General features: G+C 47.2%; 1 protein-coding gene, 1 non-coding gene and 2 pseudogenes across 2 annotated transcripts; all 4 read left to right on the top strand.

Moving 5' to 3' along the window:
- The first annotated feature begins 4,700 nt into the window (after nucleotides 1-4,700).
- Nucleotides 4,701-4,807, top strand: LOC125549640 (small nucleolar RNA R71). Its single transcript, XR_007301416.2, has one exon. It is a non-coding gene; the product is annotated as a small nucleolar RNA R71 (small nucleolar RNA).
- Nucleotides 4,808-12,962: 8,155 nt separating this feature from the next.
- LOC147979352 (uncharacterized) lies at nucleotides 12,963-13,481 on the top strand (annotated as a pseudogene).
- A 2,345-nt stretch (nucleotides 13,482-15,826) lies between these two features.
- On the top strand, nucleotides 15,827-16,840 carry LOC147979351 (uncharacterized; annotated as a pseudogene).
- On the top strand, nucleotides 16,817-18,386 carry LOC125543694 (eukaryotic translation initiation factor 6-2). The gene is made up of 5 exons (XM_048707151.2): nucleotides 16,817-17,069; nucleotides 17,185-17,281; nucleotides 17,371-17,501; nucleotides 17,583-17,824; nucleotides 17,927-18,386. The coding sequence occupies exons 1-5, from the start codon at nucleotides 17,060-17,062 to the stop codon at nucleotides 18,185-18,187; spliced, it is 741 nt and encodes a 246-aa protein (XP_048563108.1). The 5' UTR covers nucleotides 16,817-17,059; the 3' UTR covers nucleotides 18,188-18,386.
- Nucleotides 18,387-18,607: the final 221 nt, after the last annotated feature.

Raw genomic sequence — 18,607 nt, 5'->3', positions numbered from 1 at the left:
TCAGAGGTGTGTCTCCAGGGATATATGGCTTCAGTCTTTGACCGTTTACAAGGAAGAGACCTCCAGAAGTACTTTGCACTTGGATAGCACCACTTTTCAGAATCTTCTTCACCTTGCAAGGGCCATACCATATTGACTTGAATTTACCGGGAAATAAATGAAACCTCGTATCGTAGACCAATACCAACTGTCCAAGATGAAATTCTTTCCTCAATATATGCTTATCATGCCAGATCTTGGTCTTTTCTTTGTAAATTCTTGCACTCTCGTAAGAGTCGGCTCTCAGTTCTTCCATTTCACAGAGTTGAAGTTTTCTATGTTTTCCTGCTGTATCAAGGTCCATATTGAGTTTCCTTATTGCCCATTGAGCTTTGTGTTCAAGTTCAACAGGTAGATGACATGCTTTTCCATATATTAACCTGAATGGTGACATTCCAATTGGTGTTTTATAAGCTGTCCTATATGCCCAAAGTGTGTCTGGTAATTTCAGTACCCAATCAGACCTTGACTTTGATACTACCTTCTCGAGGATAGCCTTTATTTCTCTATTAGAGAGCTCCACCTGTCCATTTGCTTGTGGGTGATATGGAGTTGTAATTCTGTGATTATGAACTCCATATTTTGCTAAGAGAGATTCTAGTTGGGAGTTGTTGAAATGCGTTCCTCCATCACTGATAACAATCCGTGGCACACCAAATCTTGGAAAGATCACTTGCTTAAATAAATTGCAAACTGACTTGGAATCAGCGTTGACGGTTGGTACAGCCTCAACCCATATTGACACATAGTCCACTGCCACCAATATGTATTTGTACCCTTTTGATGATGGCAAGGGTCCAACATAATCAATTCCCCATACATCAAAGAGCTCTACTTCAAGAATTCCTTTTTGAGGCATCTCTTGCCTTTTTGAAATCTTTCCAGTTCTCTGACAAGGATCACAAGCTTAAATATAGGAATGTACATCCTTGAATAAAGTTGGCCAATAAAATCCTGCTTGCAAAATTTTTGCTTGAGTCTTTCGAGTACTTGCATGACCTCCATAAGGGGATGAATGGCAATGATAGATCACACTTTTAGTTTCACCTTCCGGCAAGCATCTTCAAACAATACCATCAGCATAATGCTTGAATAAGTAAGGTTCATCCCAAAAGAAGTGCTTCATATCTGATAGGAATTTTTTCTTCTTTTGATACCCAAAATCTGTAGGAACTTTGTTACAGACCAGATAATTAACTATATCTGCGTACCATGGTGTATAGTTTTGTATACTAGTCACTTGCATAAGATTGATCCCTGGTGAAACATCATTGATTGGCAAGGAGTCTAATGCATTGTTTTGCAATCTCGACAAGTGATCTGCCACAACATTTTCAGCTCCTTTCTTGTCCTTGATTTCCATATCAAATTCTTGAAGCAAGAGTATCCATCTAATTAACCTTGGCTTGGCTTCTTTCTTGCTGAGCAGATATCTTATTGCAGCGTGGTCTGTATAAACTACACAATGAGATCCCACAAGATATTGCCTAAATTTGTCGAAAGCATACACTACTGCCAACAACTCCTTTTCGGTGGTTGTGTAATTAGCTTGAGCATCATCAAGTGTTTTGCTAGCATAGTATATTACATGCAAATATTTTCCTTTTCTTTGTCCAAGTACCACACCTACAGCAAAGTCACTTGCATCACACATTATCTCAAATGGTAATTCCCAGTCAGGGGATTGCACTATTGGAGCTGTGACCAATGCTTCCTTGAGCAGGTTGAAGGATTTTTCACATTCTGCATCAAAGTTGAACTTAACATCATTGTTTAGGAGATTAGTGAGGGGTTTGGCGATCTTTGAGAAATCCTTTATGAATCTTCTGTGGAACCCAGCATGTCCCAAAAAGCTCCTCACTCCCTTCACATTTACAGGTGGTGGAAGTTTTGATATTACTTCGACTTTTGCTTGATCAACCTCAATTCCTCTTTTAGATACCAAATGTCCCAAAATAATTCCTTCCCTTACAAGAAACTGACACTTCTCCCAGTTTAGGACTAGATTGTGTTCTGAACACCTCTGAAGAACTGCTGCCAGATTATTCAAGCAATCTTCATAACTTTTTCCAACGACTGTAATATCATCTATGAACACCTCCACTTTAATTCCTATCATATCTGAGAATATAGAGAGTATAAACCTTTGAAATGTTGGGGGTGCATTACAAAGTCCATAAGCTAATCTTTTGTAAGCAAATGTTCCGTATGGGCAAGTGAAAGTTGTTTTGTCTTGATCATCCGGGTGAATTGGGATTTGCAAGAATCCTGAATACCCATCTAAGCAGCAGAAATATTCATGCCCAGCAAGCCTTTCCAGCATTTGGTCAATAAATGGTAAAGGAAAATGGTCCTTCCTTGTTACTTCATTTAACTTTCTGAAATCATTAACCATTCTCCACCCTGTGACAGTCCTACTAGGAATAGTTTGCCCTTGTTCGTTTTCAATGACAGTTATTCCTCCTTTTTTGGGCACCATGTGAATGGGACTCACCCACTCGCTATCCGAAATTGGGTATATGATATCAGCAGAGAGCAATTTCAGAATCTCCTTTTTGACCACCTCTTGCAAATGGGGATTTAACCTTCTTTGGTTTTCTCTAATTGGCACACTACTTTATTTCAAGTAAATCCTATGAGAGCAGACAGCAGGTTTTATCCCTTTCATATCATCAATCGAATATCCGATAACATCCTTGTACTTTTGCAAAACTGCTTGAAGCCCTTTTATTTGCGTTTCCGTCAACTCACTGTTTACGATAATTAGCCACTGGTTTTCATTATCTAAGAATTCATACTTCAAACTTTCTGGAAGTTGTTTCATTTCTATTTGCCTTGGTTGCATCTTCTCTAATGACCTTGCACAACTTTCCAACATGCTCACAGGTCCGATTTCCTCGTATCTGATTTCACTATTGTCCTCCTCAACTACTTCACAACAATTACTTCCATACCTCTCTTCATAACCTTCTTCCACACATTTCTGTAATGTATCAATTCTGTAGCAGTGTTCTTCACTTTGCGGAACATGTGTTGCATGCTTCATGTCAAACTCCACCTTTTCATTTCCGAACCTCAAGCTCAATTTAGCTTCTTGGACATCAATAAGTGCACCAGCTGTGGCCAGAAATGGTCTTCCAAGAATCACAGCCTCACTCTTGTCCTCCATATCTAGCACTACAAAGTCAACCGGATAAGCAAACTTCCCAACTTTGATTGGAACATCCTCAAGAATTCCAACAGGTCTCCTATATGTTCTATCGGCCAACTGAAGAGTTATGGATGTTGGATTTAATTCTCCCAAGAACATCCTTTTGCTAACTGAATGTGGTAACACAGTAACACTTGAACCCAAGTCACGTAGAGCACTGTAATTTTTGTTTCCAATCACACATGGCACACAAAAACTTCCTGGATCATCCAATTTTTCAGGCATGGAGTTCTGAATTATTGCACTGCATTTCTTTGATAGAGTTACAACTTCTGGCTCAGACATGCTTCTTTTATTTGTTAATAATTCCTTGAAATATTTGGCATACATCTGAACATGCAAGACAGCTTCAAGAATAGGAATAGTAATCTGAACTCCTTTCATAGTTTCCAAAAATTTGGCAAATTGCTTGTCATCTTTGGGTTTGTTGAACCTCTCAGGAAAGGGAATGTTGTTGGTTGTTATTGCTTCCTCTAGCAAAGGCTCAGCTCTTGTTTGAAAACCAGGAAATTCGACTTCATTTTCAATTCGATTATCAACTTCTTTCTCCTTTATTTTCTCTGATGATGTTGAAGGTGAAGTTCCGGATGAACTTGGCCTCATAGCAGGAGGCACATATGTCTTCGGAGTAGGAAGTAATGGTCCTGTCATGGCTCCACTCCTTGTAGTCACTGCATCAACTGAAGATATCGCCCCACAGTGAGCTTTCGGGTTTGGAATTGGTTGAGCAGGCAGCCTTGCTTCATTTTCTCCCACCATACTATCCATTTTGCTCACAAGCATCTTAACAGAATCTTTTAAGCCATTAACTTCATTTGCCATCTTGTTCATTAATTCCAACTGCATCTTCATGATTTCCTCCATTCCATTTGACTGAACATTTTGTTGTTCATTCTGCCTCGGCACTTGAAATTGACTTGGATGATTTGGTGGTCGATTTCCTTGTACCATCGATCCACTTGCATATGACTGATTATTCTTGTACGACAAGTTTGGATGGTTCCTCCAAGAAGGATTATAGCTATTTGAGAATGGACCTTGACCTTGAGCATAACTTACTTCTGAAACCGATGATCCAATTGCTGAATAGAAGGTACATTCTGTTGAAGGATGACCTGCTTGGCCACATACATCACACATTTGAGGCACACTTACTGAAGCTACGGAGGTACCGATGCAATTTGACATGATACTATCCATCTTCTTGTTCAAGATGTCAATCTAAGCCGCCATGCTATCATTTGCAGACACATTATACACACCAGGATGTGTTGGTGCTATTGCTCTTTCACTTGACCATTGAAAATGATGAGACGCCATACTTTCAATCAATGCAAATGCTTCATCAAGAGTTTTATTCATAATTCCTCCTCCAGCAGCAGAATCGACAAAAGCTCTGGTCTGAGTGGACAGTCCTTTGTAAAAGGTTTGTAACACCAGCCATCTTTCTAAACCATGATGAGGACACATTCTGATTAAAGAGTTGAATCTTTGCCATGCGCCATACAAACTTTCTCCATCATATTGAGTAAACCTTGTTAACTTGTCCCTGTATTCGGCAGCTTTTGTGGGTGGGAAGTATCTCTCAAGAAATGTCTGCAATAAGGTCTCCCAAGTATCTTTCAGATGTTCAGGCAATGAGTGAAGCCATACTCTTGCTCCATCTCTCAAGGAAAATGGGAATAGTGATAATCTGATAGCACTCGGTGAAACTCCATTTTTCTTAAGGGTGTTACAATACTCCAAGAAAGTCCTTATATGCTCATGTGTGACTTCTAAAGTTGTTCCACCAAATCTGGACTGTTGTACCATGTTAATCAGAGCAGGCTTCAATTCAAAATTGTTCGCCTGAATAATTGGTTGAACCATTTCTCCTGGTATCCCATGATCCCTTGGGATCCACAAGTCCCTGAGCAAAGGAACTTGATCAGTCATCTTTTCTTCTTCTTGATCTTGCAAAGTTTTGGCAACTTGAAACCGCGTTTGATTCTCTCTTCTTCTCCTCAATAAAGTCCTTTCAATTTCTGGATCAAATGGCTCTAGTGAATATTTAGGTTGAAGCATAAGACAATTTCCTATAAAATTCCTGAAATTGACACATGCTAGTTTCTCTCAAAACTGCAGCCAATGTTAGGAAATGGTTAGTTGCCTAAAATAAATCCTGATCTGCTTCTACTAATGTGCTAATGAAATTTAAATCCCCGGCAACGGCGCCAAGATGATCAAGTGTAATATAGCAGGGTTTTTACGCCCAAACTACGGATGTCGTGTTCTCCACAGGGATCTAGAACTTCGAAGCACACATTTGAAACATTCAGAACAATGGAACAGAATGATCAAACTGTAGTGATAACAAGCAGCCACTAGCACAAGTTAAAACCAAATAATAAGCAGCAGAGGTAAAGGGGTTCAGAAATAGGATTGTCTCTTTTTAGTGGTTTACTTATAATCAAACAGACAAGTAACACTAGCAGATGGAAGAGGGTTCAGACATCACACACAACTCATGCAACCAATTAAAGTAACAATAGCTCACACGACAATAACTACTAACTCAATATCCAAGGTCACAACAATTCAACAAGGATACATGAGGATTCAGCAAAGGTACACAAGTAACAAGGTAAATTTCAGACTCAATAGTGCATATATTTAGGGAACAGGAACAAGAGAAGATAGAGATTCAAAGCCTATGGGTCTTGATGATCTTCAATTCGAAGCTGAAGAGGTTGCAGGCGAAGAAGAATAAAAGCAGGACCACATTGGAGACGATCTGTAGTAGGAGAGGCTTCCGCGTGGTCGTTGAGGAAGAGTAGCAGAGAAGATTCCTTGGGAAGATCTGGAGCAGAGCACCACCAGAAGGCCCGACGCCCCTGGCCTTTAGTCAATCCTCTCCCTCTCAGCAGCAAGGAGGGGAGAAGGAGTGGCAGCGGCAAGGCATAGGAGATGCGGCGCTGGTGGTGACGATGATGACTGGATGATGGCGCTGGTTATGGTGGAGGCGGGTGATGGAGATGGTGGAGGCACGGTGGTGGATCAGGCGGCGCTGGCGGCGGCGTTGATGGAGGCGTAGTGGTGGATCCGGTCGTTACCCTGCCTCCCTGGCCTTCGTTTGTTGTGGTGGATGAATAGCGAGGAGGACCAGCCGCGCGTGGCAACAGACAGCTGTTTGGCCGGTCGCGCCAGCCCCCGGCTCCTCTCACGCGTGCCACAGGACGCTTCCTCTGGTTCTTTTCGGTTTTGCCCCCTTTAGAACTGAACTCTTATCCAAGTTGATCCCTGCTTTAGTGTTGGAAGCATTTTCGATGAAGATTGGGTGCCTAAACGCACCAATTCTGCATAATATGAAGAAGTGTTATAAGAAATGTCATAATAGGAACATTTCTGTAGGAATGAATATTTTATAAGTAATTATTGTGGTCAAATGTTTAACTTGAGATGCAAAAAGGCTTAAAATACTATATGCATAAATGTGCTATCACCAGGTGACGGAGTGATGTCGCGAGCGGGCTCGGCGGACATCCGAGAGGATGCGGGCAGCTGCTCATCCAGAAGCTCAAGGCGTGCTCCGCGCCCAGTACCTGCACCATGGTTAGATAGCAACAAGGGGGTATATGCAGCATCAACAAATTGATCAGGCAAAGGTAAAGCGTATTTCTCAGGTGCAGTGAGAGTGGTGGAGGTGACCGGAAGTGCGGAAAAAGGAAAAACATTCTCATCAAACACCACATCACGTGAAATGTAGATGCGATTAGAGGGAACATGAAGACACTTGTACCCTTTATGACTGTAAGCATCAATGAAACTGACATAGTAATTATGGCCACTAACATAGGTTTGGGCATGGCCTCATACATTTGAAAACACAAGTTCAGGCGGTTTATTGACTGCACGACTTGACTCGGAAAAAGGAAGTTGATGACTCTTGCCTTGCTGACAGGCATCACAAACTGCATCAACATGTCTATTTGACACTACTGTAAGCTCATGACGATGAAGTACATGGCGAACGATGGGAGTGGCAGGATGACTAAGGCGTGCATGCCAATGTGACGGAGACACACGAACACCGCTGAAAGCACTAGGAGCTACTGGCACATCAAGTGCATAGAGACCATTATTACGCAGTCGACCTCTAAGGAGTACGTCCCTCGTGTCCCGATCCTTAACAAAAAAATAAAAATGATGAAATTCAGCAAGAACATTATTATCACGGGTAAGTTTAGGAACTGAAAGTAAACTAGGTGAAACAGTGGGAACACGAGGGACATTAAGAAGACGTAATTGTGTGGATCGACGTTTAAGAAGTGATGCCTGACCAATATATGAGATGTGCATACCTTCCCCATTAGCGGTGCGAACCTGATCATGTCCACGGTACGGCTCCTATGTAGAGAGCTTGCCCATCTCACTCATCAGGTGATTGGTAGCTCCCATATCCATGTACCGACATGCATCAATTGGATAGGAAGGAGGATGCCCCTGCTCATGACTCGCCAGGCCAGCCTGCTTCTCATTACCCTTGCCATTGTTCTCGATCCCCAAGAAATCCTGATTCAAGCGACGATGACATCAAGAGGTAAGGTGACCATCAAGTCTACATAGCTGGTAGGGGACCTGAGCACCACATGAAGGACAGCAGGCACGGACTCGGCCTCCCGTCGAGGTAGTGGTGTTCCACGAGTTAGGCACGGTCGGCGGAGGTTTGCCACCAGTTGGTGGCTTGTAGGGCTTGCCCTTCCCAGTGTTGCAATGTTGGTGGAAGGGAAACTCGACGTAGAGTGGCGAGCCTGGATGCGCTGCTCCGAAGCGAGGAGACGTGTGTACAACTAACGCGGCTGAATGGGAGTGTCACAACCATTGATATTCTCCACCAAATTATCATAGTCGTCACTCAGTCCATTGAGCACATAAGAGGTGAACTCCTCTGGACCAAGAGCCTTGCCAATCGAGGCAAGTGTGTCAGCCATACCCGTCACCTTGTTGAAGTAGTCAGTGACGCTGAGATCATGAAGCTTCACCTCCCCAAGCGTAGTGCAGATAGCATGAGCCCGCGCCTGAGACTGTGAAGCAAAACTGGTATGAAGAGTCGTTCACGCATCCCGAGATGTAGCGGCGAAGATGACTAGTGACGAGACCCCCTTCGTGAGAGAGGACTGGATGGCAGAGAGTATGGCATGATCCTAAGCAACCCACGCATGATGCCCCGGGTGGTATGGCGGGGGGCACGGCAGAGTGCCATCGACAAAGCCCTCCAGGTAACGACTGCGAAGAAGTGGCATCACCTAAGCACGCCACAACAGATAGTTATCCGTCATCAGCTTCACCGGGATGAGATGCGCAAAGTAGAACGGTGCATTGAGTACACCATGATCCGAAGACGGAGACGGTGCATAAAAACCCTGAGGTGAAGGACCACTCGGTAGCACGGAGGAGGCCACCAGCTCAATCGACGGACCACCGTAGGGCGCCCCATACAAGAAGGACGCGCCATAAGGAGGCGCGGTCACCGAGGCAGTCGGGTAGGCGTAAGACAACGGAGCAGTCGTAGATGTAGTCGACCATGGAGGGGCCGTGGCGGCGCCGTGGGATCCTGTCGCCGGCGCTTGCTGCTGCTGTTGGGGCAGAACGCCGCTAGAAGCGGCCGCGGGCGCTGCACCATATGTCGGCGCTGGTACGCCTGGTAATCCATATGCATACGCGGGCGCTGCACCATATGCATGTTGCTGCTGGTACGGCTGGTAATCCAACCAGGAAGCAGCCACGGGCGCTGCACCAGATGCATGCGGATGTGTACAGGGCGGGGCGAGGCCATTAGGAGCGGCGGCGGCGTAGTTGCGTAGATCGGCCACTGGTGTCGCGTTCGGGACCAGACCAGGAGATGCTGCGGCGGCGTAGTGGACCGGCGGCTCGGCGGCGCCATGGGAGCCTGGAGGCGTCTGGACGGGGAACGGAGGGCGGCACCGGTCTGGGCCGCGGCAGCCATGGAGGCGGCGCCCAATGGGATGAGCGGTCGCGACGCAGGAAACAAGGAGGTTGGGGCGACCTGAGCAGCGGCAGCCGGGGCGATGAAGGGTGAGACGGCGGCGGCGGTCGGGGCCGACGGCATCGGGGTGATCGAGAGATCAAATGAGACAGGAGCTGAAGCGATCGAACCTAATCTAATGCCTGTTAAACATTAGGGTTTGGGAAACTGCACGACATCCAATATGGGTGTGGCTAGAATTGGATAGTACAGAACTTATAATTTAATTTTTATGCTGCCTAGAATTGAAATTGGGTGATTTCCCCTTCGTACTATTGCTTGTAAATATTTTACTATTAATTTAATGAAAATACCATTGTTCTACAGTCACAGGTTCAAAAAGACACAGACGATATCTCACGCAGCCGCAGCTGGGCACTCAGCATCAGAGCAACAATCCTATAAGGTCTGATAAGATGCATGGTGAATTTTGCCTAGCTCTTTGATTGTGGATTTAGGCTAGAAGAAAGAACGCTCTAGGAAGTTGATGTAAGTAATCATGGCTACTAGTAGTTGAGGATAATAGCAGAACAAAAGAGTGTCGGTCTCCCAGCAACGTGGCAGTTCAACCACAGAACTAACAACCTAACATGCATATCGTTGTTCTATGGTCACAGGTTCAAAAAGACACAGACGATATCCCACACAGCCGCAGCTGGGCACTTAGCATCAAAGCAACAATCCTATAAGGTCTGATTAGATGCATGATGAATTTTACCTAGCTCTTTGATTGTGGTTTTAGGCCAGAAGAAAGAACATTCTAGGAAGTTGATGTAGGTAATCTTTGGCTACTAGTACTTAAGGATAATAGCAGAATAAAAAGAGTGTCGGTTTCCCAAGGCGGTTCAACCACGGAACTAACAGCCTAACATGCATGTTGGGATACAAAATAGGAGTGGTACTCTGGTAGTAGTAGATCAATTCCATATGAGATTACAACAACCGGCCAGCGTTGTCGTGGATTCGCTTTGTTTGTATTTGACGAAACGTGTAATGCATGATTGATGACTCGCATAATTAAGAAGCTTAGAACGCCCCCGCAAGATGAGAAAGAAGAAGCTTAGAGACGATGATGAGTGTGTTTCAGACAAAATGCGCTGTACTAGGTCTAACAGAAACACGTCACGGATCGAGCATAGTTTAGTGAGAGACGGCGGAGCAGTAGCATCATCACTCTGCAGCAGATGGCATGGATAGGCAATCCCCATGAGAACCCTGGATAATCAACCACATTCCAGATTACCGGTACGGCCAAGCTGACGGGGCGCATCTAGATTTACACGCACGATTAGAAGACAGTGACCGGTCAGCGTGGTGCCGCTCCATCATAAAGAAGAAGGTCCGGTGGGGCGGGGGAGTTGAGAGAAAGAAGAAGGGGCGAGGCATCTATCTATCCATCATCGGCGGGGCACGCTGTTTGGGCAGGTTCACCGCACGCACCAATTCCCATACTCTCTGTGCATGGGTACGCACGCTCTGCCGGCCGGACGGACGGAGTGTTGAAATTCGTCCACACAACCGATCACATCAAATCATAATAAACATAAAAATTTTATAGCCAAGGGCTTTTGTCGTGCCCTTTGTTTCTCTTTTTTTATTTTCTGTTTTCTCTTTTTCTGTCAATGTTACATGATCAACCTGGTGCATATATATATGCAGACCAGTACACGGACACAAGCCCACGCCCATGATACAAATCCTGACCGGACTCCTGTGCAACAACTTCTATTTAACTACGACTAGGACTAGGACTAATTGTACTTACGTGGACCAGTGTACTCTGCGTATATGAACCGAACACAAACCAACCTAACGCAAACACGTATAGGAAACTAGACTCACACGCACATGTAACCACAGCACGTATGTGCATGTATACCTGTCTATTTTGCTCAAGATTACAGCTAACAATCTCTTCCTAATCTTGACACTTGTCTTCTGTGCTTCTCCGATCTTGAATCATTGTAAATCCATCCCATGTCAACTCATCTGCTCACCCCACGACAAATCAAATTGACGGTCTTGATTGCTCGTAAAAATGTCTTCCTAATTTCAACTTGGCGAATTTACGGACCACTTCAATTATGTCTTGAACTACCAAGCCTCGCCAGTAACCTGTGGAATACCCCACCCGGTGGATTTCACCATCCACCCTAGCAAGATACATGCCGGCTTCTTATGGATCACACCACCCTTGAAGAGACTCACCTTCACTGGTTTACCGCCCCCACATAGTTGAACTTGATCCTCTCGTCGAGACACATAGACGACCTGGATGGGCTTCATCTTCAATGCCTCCTCACAAAGACGAGTACTTGGACATGACGACGCTGACACAACGATGATGACCGACCGACCGAGATGTGTTGACTCGCACGACTCCTTGACTCATCAAACTCCCGCAGACGATGATCTTGATGAACTTCCGGCACCATACCTCAGTACCACCGCTCCCATCAATGATCATCTTCCACTGCCTGGAATGGGGTGCCGCACCTGGACAGTTTTGCATGCTGGCGTGTCAGTTTGCTATCGTGCGATCCGGGTGAAGCGAGAGATGGGCGCCGCGGGTCTGTTTTCCGAGTTAGATTAGGTGATTCGAGGGAACTACGTGGGTTTGTGTAGCTGCGTCAAATTGTGACGTCACAGCTATCAAACGACGGACGACTTTGTCTGAGCATCTCCAGCCGCGTCCCCAACAAGCTCCTCCACGACCATTTTTTAGTGTTGGCATCGAAAAAACGGCTCAGTTTCGTTCCCAACAGGTCCTTCTAGGAGCCTATTTTTTGCCGGTTAGGTTTGAAACTGGCACCGGCAGACACAGGCCGAACCCGGCGCGCTGGAGGGCGCTCGGGGGTGCCGTGGCAATCGTTTTTGACGCGAAAGAACGGCAGGCCTGCCGACTCAGCAGCCCCCGCGCCTCGTCGTCCTCATCGCCTTGGTTTCCCGTGGGGAATCAATGCCAAGGCTGCCGCTGGTCAGCCTTCCATTGCTTCCTCACGGGGCGGCGCAGTGCGGCGACGCGCCCCTTCCCACCATGCGTACACACGTTGCCGCCCTCTGGCCGCTATAAAAGTCGCCCCCTCCCTCGCCGGTGGAAGCACCCGCCCGCAGCCCCCCTCTCTCGTCGCCGACGCCCTCTCTTTCCCTCCCTCCCTGTCTAGCCACCGCGTGCACGCACAACAGATGGGCGAACTGTTCCCCGGCGACGCGGCGGCGGCCAACGGCTTCGGCCATCGCTCGCTACACGAGTGGGAAGCCCACCTCCTCCACGAGGCGAACTACCCGGTGCCCCCTGACATGCGCATGCCGGGGCGGTGGAGGCTCAGCGTCGGGGGCGTCCCCGTCCCTCCTCTTCCCGACGTCGAACACCCCGCCTACTTCCACGCCAAGATCGAGCATGTGCGGGCCTCCCTGTCGGAGGAGGACTGGGCCCTCCCGGAGTATGACGCCAGCAACCACGAGGCGTGAGCGGCGTACTTCAAACGCCAACGGGCGGAGAGCGTACTTCAAACGCCAGCGGGCGGAGCGGCTAGCCTCCATCAACAACGTGCCAGTGGTGCGGGGGCGCAACAACAGCGACGGTCGCCGCCTGTGGTGGGGAGCCCCGGGGGCAACGATCCGCCGCTCGAGTACCCGGCTGCCCCGGCCCCCCGCCGGAGTGGCGGCGCGTGGCTGCCGAGGAGAATGCTGGGTGGGTCCTCCTCCTCCTCCTCCCGATCCTCCTCCCACTCCTCCCGGTCGCCGGCACTCGTCAGCGTCAAGGCCAAGCCCGTAGAAACGCCGCTTGGCTAGCGCACCCGCAGCGTCGGCTTCGTCATCAATGAGGGCGGCCGTGCCTCCTCCTCCCCCTCCCCCAACCTCGTCAAGCCGAGGACGGAGCCGGGGCTCGCCACCGTGAAGAGCGAGCCCGATGATGCACTCGATGACGAGGCCGCCATGAAGTGGGCGCGGGAGGATTGAGCCCGGCTGGAGATGGAGCGCCAGCGCCACGCCCTGGAGGAGATCGCCCCGCGCCGCCGTGGACGCGAGGAGGGAGGCGTGATCGTGCTCGAGGACAGCAACGAGGACAACGCGCCGCCGTCGGCCAAACCTGTCCGCCGGGGCGACCCCGGGTAGGGGTCTAGCAGGGATGGCCGTGTGAAGGAGAAGGAGGACGGCGGCGGCGACGACTACGCTGCGTTCAGCCAGTTCTTCGGCCTGTAGGCGCGGCCCTTTATTTTTTAGTAGATTTTATGTTTTCTATATGTAAAAAAACTGTGGAATGCCTAATCTATGACGTGTTTGCCGAATATATGTCTTGTTTGTCGAATTTTGACCGAATGTTTTTTTTTAATGTTTACAAAAAAGTCTGGGGCGGCAACTGAAAACCTATCTCATGATGAAAATATCGCCGGTTCGCCCATAAGTGGTGCTTTTTCTGACCCACCGGGGCAAATGGCTAGAGATGCTCTTAGAAAATGCCGTAGCAACAACTTGTCTTTACGCACAAACGGACAGTTGAAAAACGAGGTCGTACCAAAGCTCGCCCGCGCAGCGCCGTGTCCATGGCCAGGCCCAGGCGGCCTGCCACGAGCTTATAAAAACTGCACTGCTCTTTTTTCAGTGAACACATATGCGTCGCAGTGGCTGCGGGGTCCAATCCTGATGGGGCAAGCGCCTCTATTATATGAAGTTGAATCTTTTATGCCCGCAAAAACATTATATCTTTTTCCCGCAAAATAAACTTTGTGTCTTTTATTGTTTTGCTAGTTCTATAAAAAAATGTTGATTGCGTATAAAAAAAGTTAAAAAGGTATTAAAAATGTTCCTGATATATACAAAAAATGTACAATGTATATGAAAAAAATTAGTCATCAAACATTAAATATTTGAAAAAAAAATGTTAATCATCTATTTCAAAATATTAAAAGTGTATAAAAATGTTCATTATGTATATGGAAATTTTGAAACATGCACTAAAAATTTGAACAACAAAACATAAACTTTTAAAAATGGTGATCGTGTATTAAAAAAATTTAATCATATATTTCAAAAAATTGAACTTATATTCAAAAAATCCAGATGTATAAGGTAAATATACAATCTGCATGAAAAGAAGTAGTTGTGAAACATAAATGTTAATCATGTATTAAACATTCCTGATGTATACACAAAATGTATGCATATGAAAAAAAAACTAGCCATCAAACACATATATTTAGAAAATGTTTATCAAGTAATTAGAAAGAATTAAACTTGTATAAAAACATATTGTTGACGTATATGAAAAGTACATACATCAAAAATATTTATTTAAAAAATGTTAGCTGTGTACTTTTAAAATGTTTAGCATGTATAAAAACCAAGAAAAAACTATACAAACAACACATAGAAAACAAGACAAATGACAATCAAAAAGGTTTTTATGTGAAAACCATAAAGAAACACACAGAAAAAGAAAGAAATAAATGAACCCAAAGAAAACCAAAAAAATTGGTGAAAAAGAAATATAAATACAAAAACCAGAGAGAATAAATGAAAATCGAAGAAAGATAAAAGGAAACAAAACAATGAAAACAGAGAAAAGAAAAGAAAACCAAAAGAAAAACGAAGAACAACAGAAAAGAAAAGAAAAACAAGTGAAAAACAAAGAATACAAGTGTAATATAAAGAAAACTGGAATTATAATGAAGAAAAGGGAAAAACAAAATATGGTTAAAAAATAAAAATAAAAAGGAAAACAAAAGAAAAATGAAAAAAATGAAAAATGGGAGAAAACCGGAGCAGAGCAAACCTATAGTGAGCGAGTCCTGCCCTAATTTGCCGGGGTAGTTTCTATCTCGCTATAAGCAAGATATAGCTCTTGCGGAAAAACATTAGTTAACTATGAGAACTCATAACTCACGAGGGATATGCCACCAGAGAGGCCCACACGTTGCACTAAGGGTATTATTTAGTCGACTGGCTCAACATTCAACCGGTGGCCACCAAATAGGCCGACATGGTGAAAAAAAAGCAGAAAAGAAGAGAACAAAAAGTTTCCCTCACCCGTGAGAGTGGTTTATTGTCAGCCCCTTTGGGGCCTTGGACCATAGGTGATGATCCAGCCTCGTCGTCGACGCTGCTCACCCATCTCGTCTTCACTGGGTTGCAGCTCTGCATGCTCGTGGTCGCAACACTCGGTCGCCGTGTTTGCACTCTCTCTGATCTCTCGTGGCACCACCATCCAGCGTGTAGCAAACCTCGTCGCCTTTCCTACCCCCCCCCCACCCCCCCAATCACCGGTAGCAACACTGCCATCGCCGCCCCTCACTCGCTATCATTTGGCTTTGCACGACTGTGTCCTAGCAAACAACAAATTTTAGGAAAAAAAATCTTCAATAGTCGCCGGTCGCTGCACAAAATTCGCCGGTCCCAGTAAAATTATCGGCGGTTCTAGAAAAAAAAGATGCTTCCACATCGTCGGTCACGGCAAAAAAATTCGTCAGCAAGAGGTTAGGAATCAGTGGTCTCGGTTAAAAGGTAGTTCGTCAGCACCAGACTCCTGGAGAACGTCAGTCAGATAACATTTTCCCTTCCTTTTTCTTTTGTCACCATGGGGATTATTGGATTTGACCTCCGGGAGGCGCCAACATAAACCCAAAACAACCGAAGCAAAGCAAAAGCCAAGTAGCCAACCGAACCAAAGCAGGAGCGAGTCCCTTCTAGAGAGCCCCTTGAGAGTCGCCTGTAGCTTCCCCGATCCCGCCCGATCCCCAATCTCCGACGACGGCGATGCCGGCCGGACGAGAGATGGGAGAGGTGTGTGGAGATCTGTAAATAGCAGGTCTAGGATTAGATCGAGTCTTGCCCAAGTGGTGTCTGGCGCTATGCCGTGGTGGAGCGCGCCGCCGGCGCACGCGAGCTGCGCCTGGTGGCTAGCGTCGGCGTTTCTGATGGTTGCGGTGGCGAGGTGCTGCGTGCAACCGGAGGAAATGACGGCGGCGACTCCTTCAATAAGCTCGTTGTGTTTCCTGTTAAGGTGGAGGCCCGGCTGCTCTTCCCTTTCTTTTCAAGCCATCGTGGTGGTGGATGGAGGCAGAAGGAGAGGCGGCGAGCTGGACTTTGCAGTTTGGGAAGGAGCTCATCCTCAATGGGTTTGAGACGAGGCAACGGCGCCCGCTTCGGCTGTCGGCAGCCGGTCCTCACCGTCTCGCCATTGAATATGCTGGCCGAAGGGCGGCCCTTTCTCTTCCTCCCGGCCTGGTGCCTAGATGGGAGGCAGTTCATCTCCGAATCGGAGTCTAAGGCTTCTTCTTCTGCGGTGTTGTGCTATGGGAGAAGCAGCTGCGGAGGTCCCGACGTACCAAGTGCTAACGTCCCCGGCGACGACGGGATTGGATCCGGTTGGGAGATGATTTGGACCCGATTGCATTTCTTGTTTCCTGTTCGGGGTCCTCCATGCAAAAAACAGGGACTGGTCTGTAATTTTCTTTCCTTTGTGTGTCCTGTTGTAAACTACGGTGTGCTAGTGCTACCGATCTATGGTTAATGCAGTTTCTGGGTCGCGTGACCCATCTTTTGTTCAAAAAAAAAAAGCAAAAGCCAAGAGCAGATCCGTGGTGGGCACAAAAACTTGGAGAAAACGTAACCACGGCACGTGCAGCCTGTGATGCATACTATAAGAGGAGTTCACCTCACCTAGCCACAACCTCCATCCCCGGAACATCTTGACCAACTGCGCGCACCTCATCGGCCCGCGCCCGCCCGCTAAACCCTACCCTACTCGCCGGCGACAGAGGTTTTCGCGAGCTCGTCCGACAATGGCGTCCCGTAAGTCCCCCTCCGATCCTGCCTGCCTTGTTAGGTTTCCTCTCTTTTTTAAAAAAGAAAAAATTGATCGATGTGAATTGTGATGATGCTTTGGTTTGGTGTCTCTCTGCTGCAGGCCTCAAGTTTGAGAACTCGTGCGAGGTCGGGGTGTTCGCGAGGCTCACCAACGCCTACTGCCTCGTCCCGGCCGGTGGGGCGGGGAATTTCACCAGGTTGGCTGTCCTCGACTCGATCTGTCATGGTTAATCGCGACCCCCTCCCCTGGTGGCTTCTTCTCTTCTAATTGGTCCTGTGGTTGCAGTGTGTTTGAGGCCGATCTCGCCGACACCGTCCCGGTGGTCAAGGCATCCATCGGCGGCATGAGGATCCTCGGGACATTGTGCATGGGCAACAAGAAGGGCCTTCTTCTACCACACACCACCAACGACCAAGGTAAGAAAGAAAGGTCCTTCCTTGTCCAGTGAGTGAGTCAGCAGTGACCTGACATGGGTTTGAAATGCCTGCCTGCCACAGAGCTCCAGCACCTCAAGAATAGCCTGCCTGATGAGGTGGTCGTCCAGCGTGTCGACGAGCGGCTCTCCGCCCTCGGCAACTGCATTGCTTGCAACGACCACGTGGCTCTCACAAACCCAGATCTCACCAGGGAAACCGAGGAGATCATCTCGGACGTTCTTGGGGTGGAGGTGTTTAGGCAGACCATCGCAGGGAGCATCCTGGTCGGCAGCTCCTGCGCCTTCTCCAACAAAGGGGGACTTGTAAGCTACGCTCCTCATCACACCCACGCCAGCTACCTAGGGTTCAACCTAGCTCACTGCTTGATTTCTGAAACTCGTCGACCTGACTGTTCGTGTGTGTAGGTTCACCCGCAGACGTCGGTGGAGGACCTGGACGAGCTGTCGACGCTGCTGCAGGTGCCCCTCGTCGCCGGCACCGTCAACCGGGGGAGCGAGGGCATTGCGGCCGGCATGGTGGTCAACGACTGGGCGGCCTTCTGCGGTTCCGACACCACGGCCACCGAGCTCTCAGTGGTGGAGAGCGTCTTCAGGCTGAGGGACGCCCGGCCGGGGGCATTGGGCGCAGACGTCAGGAAATCCTTGGTTGAAAGCTGCTTTCTTTAGGGGAATTTTGCCTTGAGGGATTTTCTCCCTTGCTGTATCTGTGTTTGCCATGAATATTCTGAAGTAGTACTTTTAAGCTCGTGATAAGACTTTCAAGTAGCAAAGGCCGGAGGGTTTATCTCTGAAGACCTGAGTTATAAACAAAAATGAGGGGCACAAATGACAATGCAATAGCCAAATATTGCGAGTTCTACAGTTCTGTTTTTCAGCTCAAGGCCTCTTTGGAGGAATAGTATAAGTGATATGACATGCATCTCAATTGTCAATCCTATAGTATAGGGAAAGAGATAGAAAGAGAAGTCACTTGATTCATAAGATACGAATTTTTACGTTGGTTCAGACTAATGTCATTTTTCCTTTGAAATGTGAAGGATTGATTTCAATCCTACACAGGAATAGGAATCCATTCCTACAAGCTTA

This window comes from Triticum urartu, chromosome 3A (genome assembly GCF_056163025.1).
Source record: "Triticum urartu cultivar PI428250 chromosome 3A, HENAU_Tu73, whole genome shotgun sequence".
NCBI classification, from domain to species: domain Eukaryota; kingdom Viridiplantae; phylum Streptophyta; class Magnoliopsida; order Poales; family Poaceae; genus Triticum; species Triticum urartu.
This window is presented reverse-complemented; position numbering and strand designations above follow the sequence as displayed.

Bases quoted from the DNA above. Each gene is read 5' to 3' on its own strand.
- LOC125543694 (XM_048707151.2), top strand. The intron at 17,502-17,582 runs GTAAGAAAGAAA...TGCCTGCCACAG, and splicing joins ACACACCACCAACGACCAAG to AGCTCCAGCACCTCAAGAAT. The intron at 17,825-17,926 runs GTAAGCTACGCT...TCGTGTGTGTAG, and splicing joins TCTCCAACAAAGGGGGACTT to GTTCACCCGCAGACGTCGGT.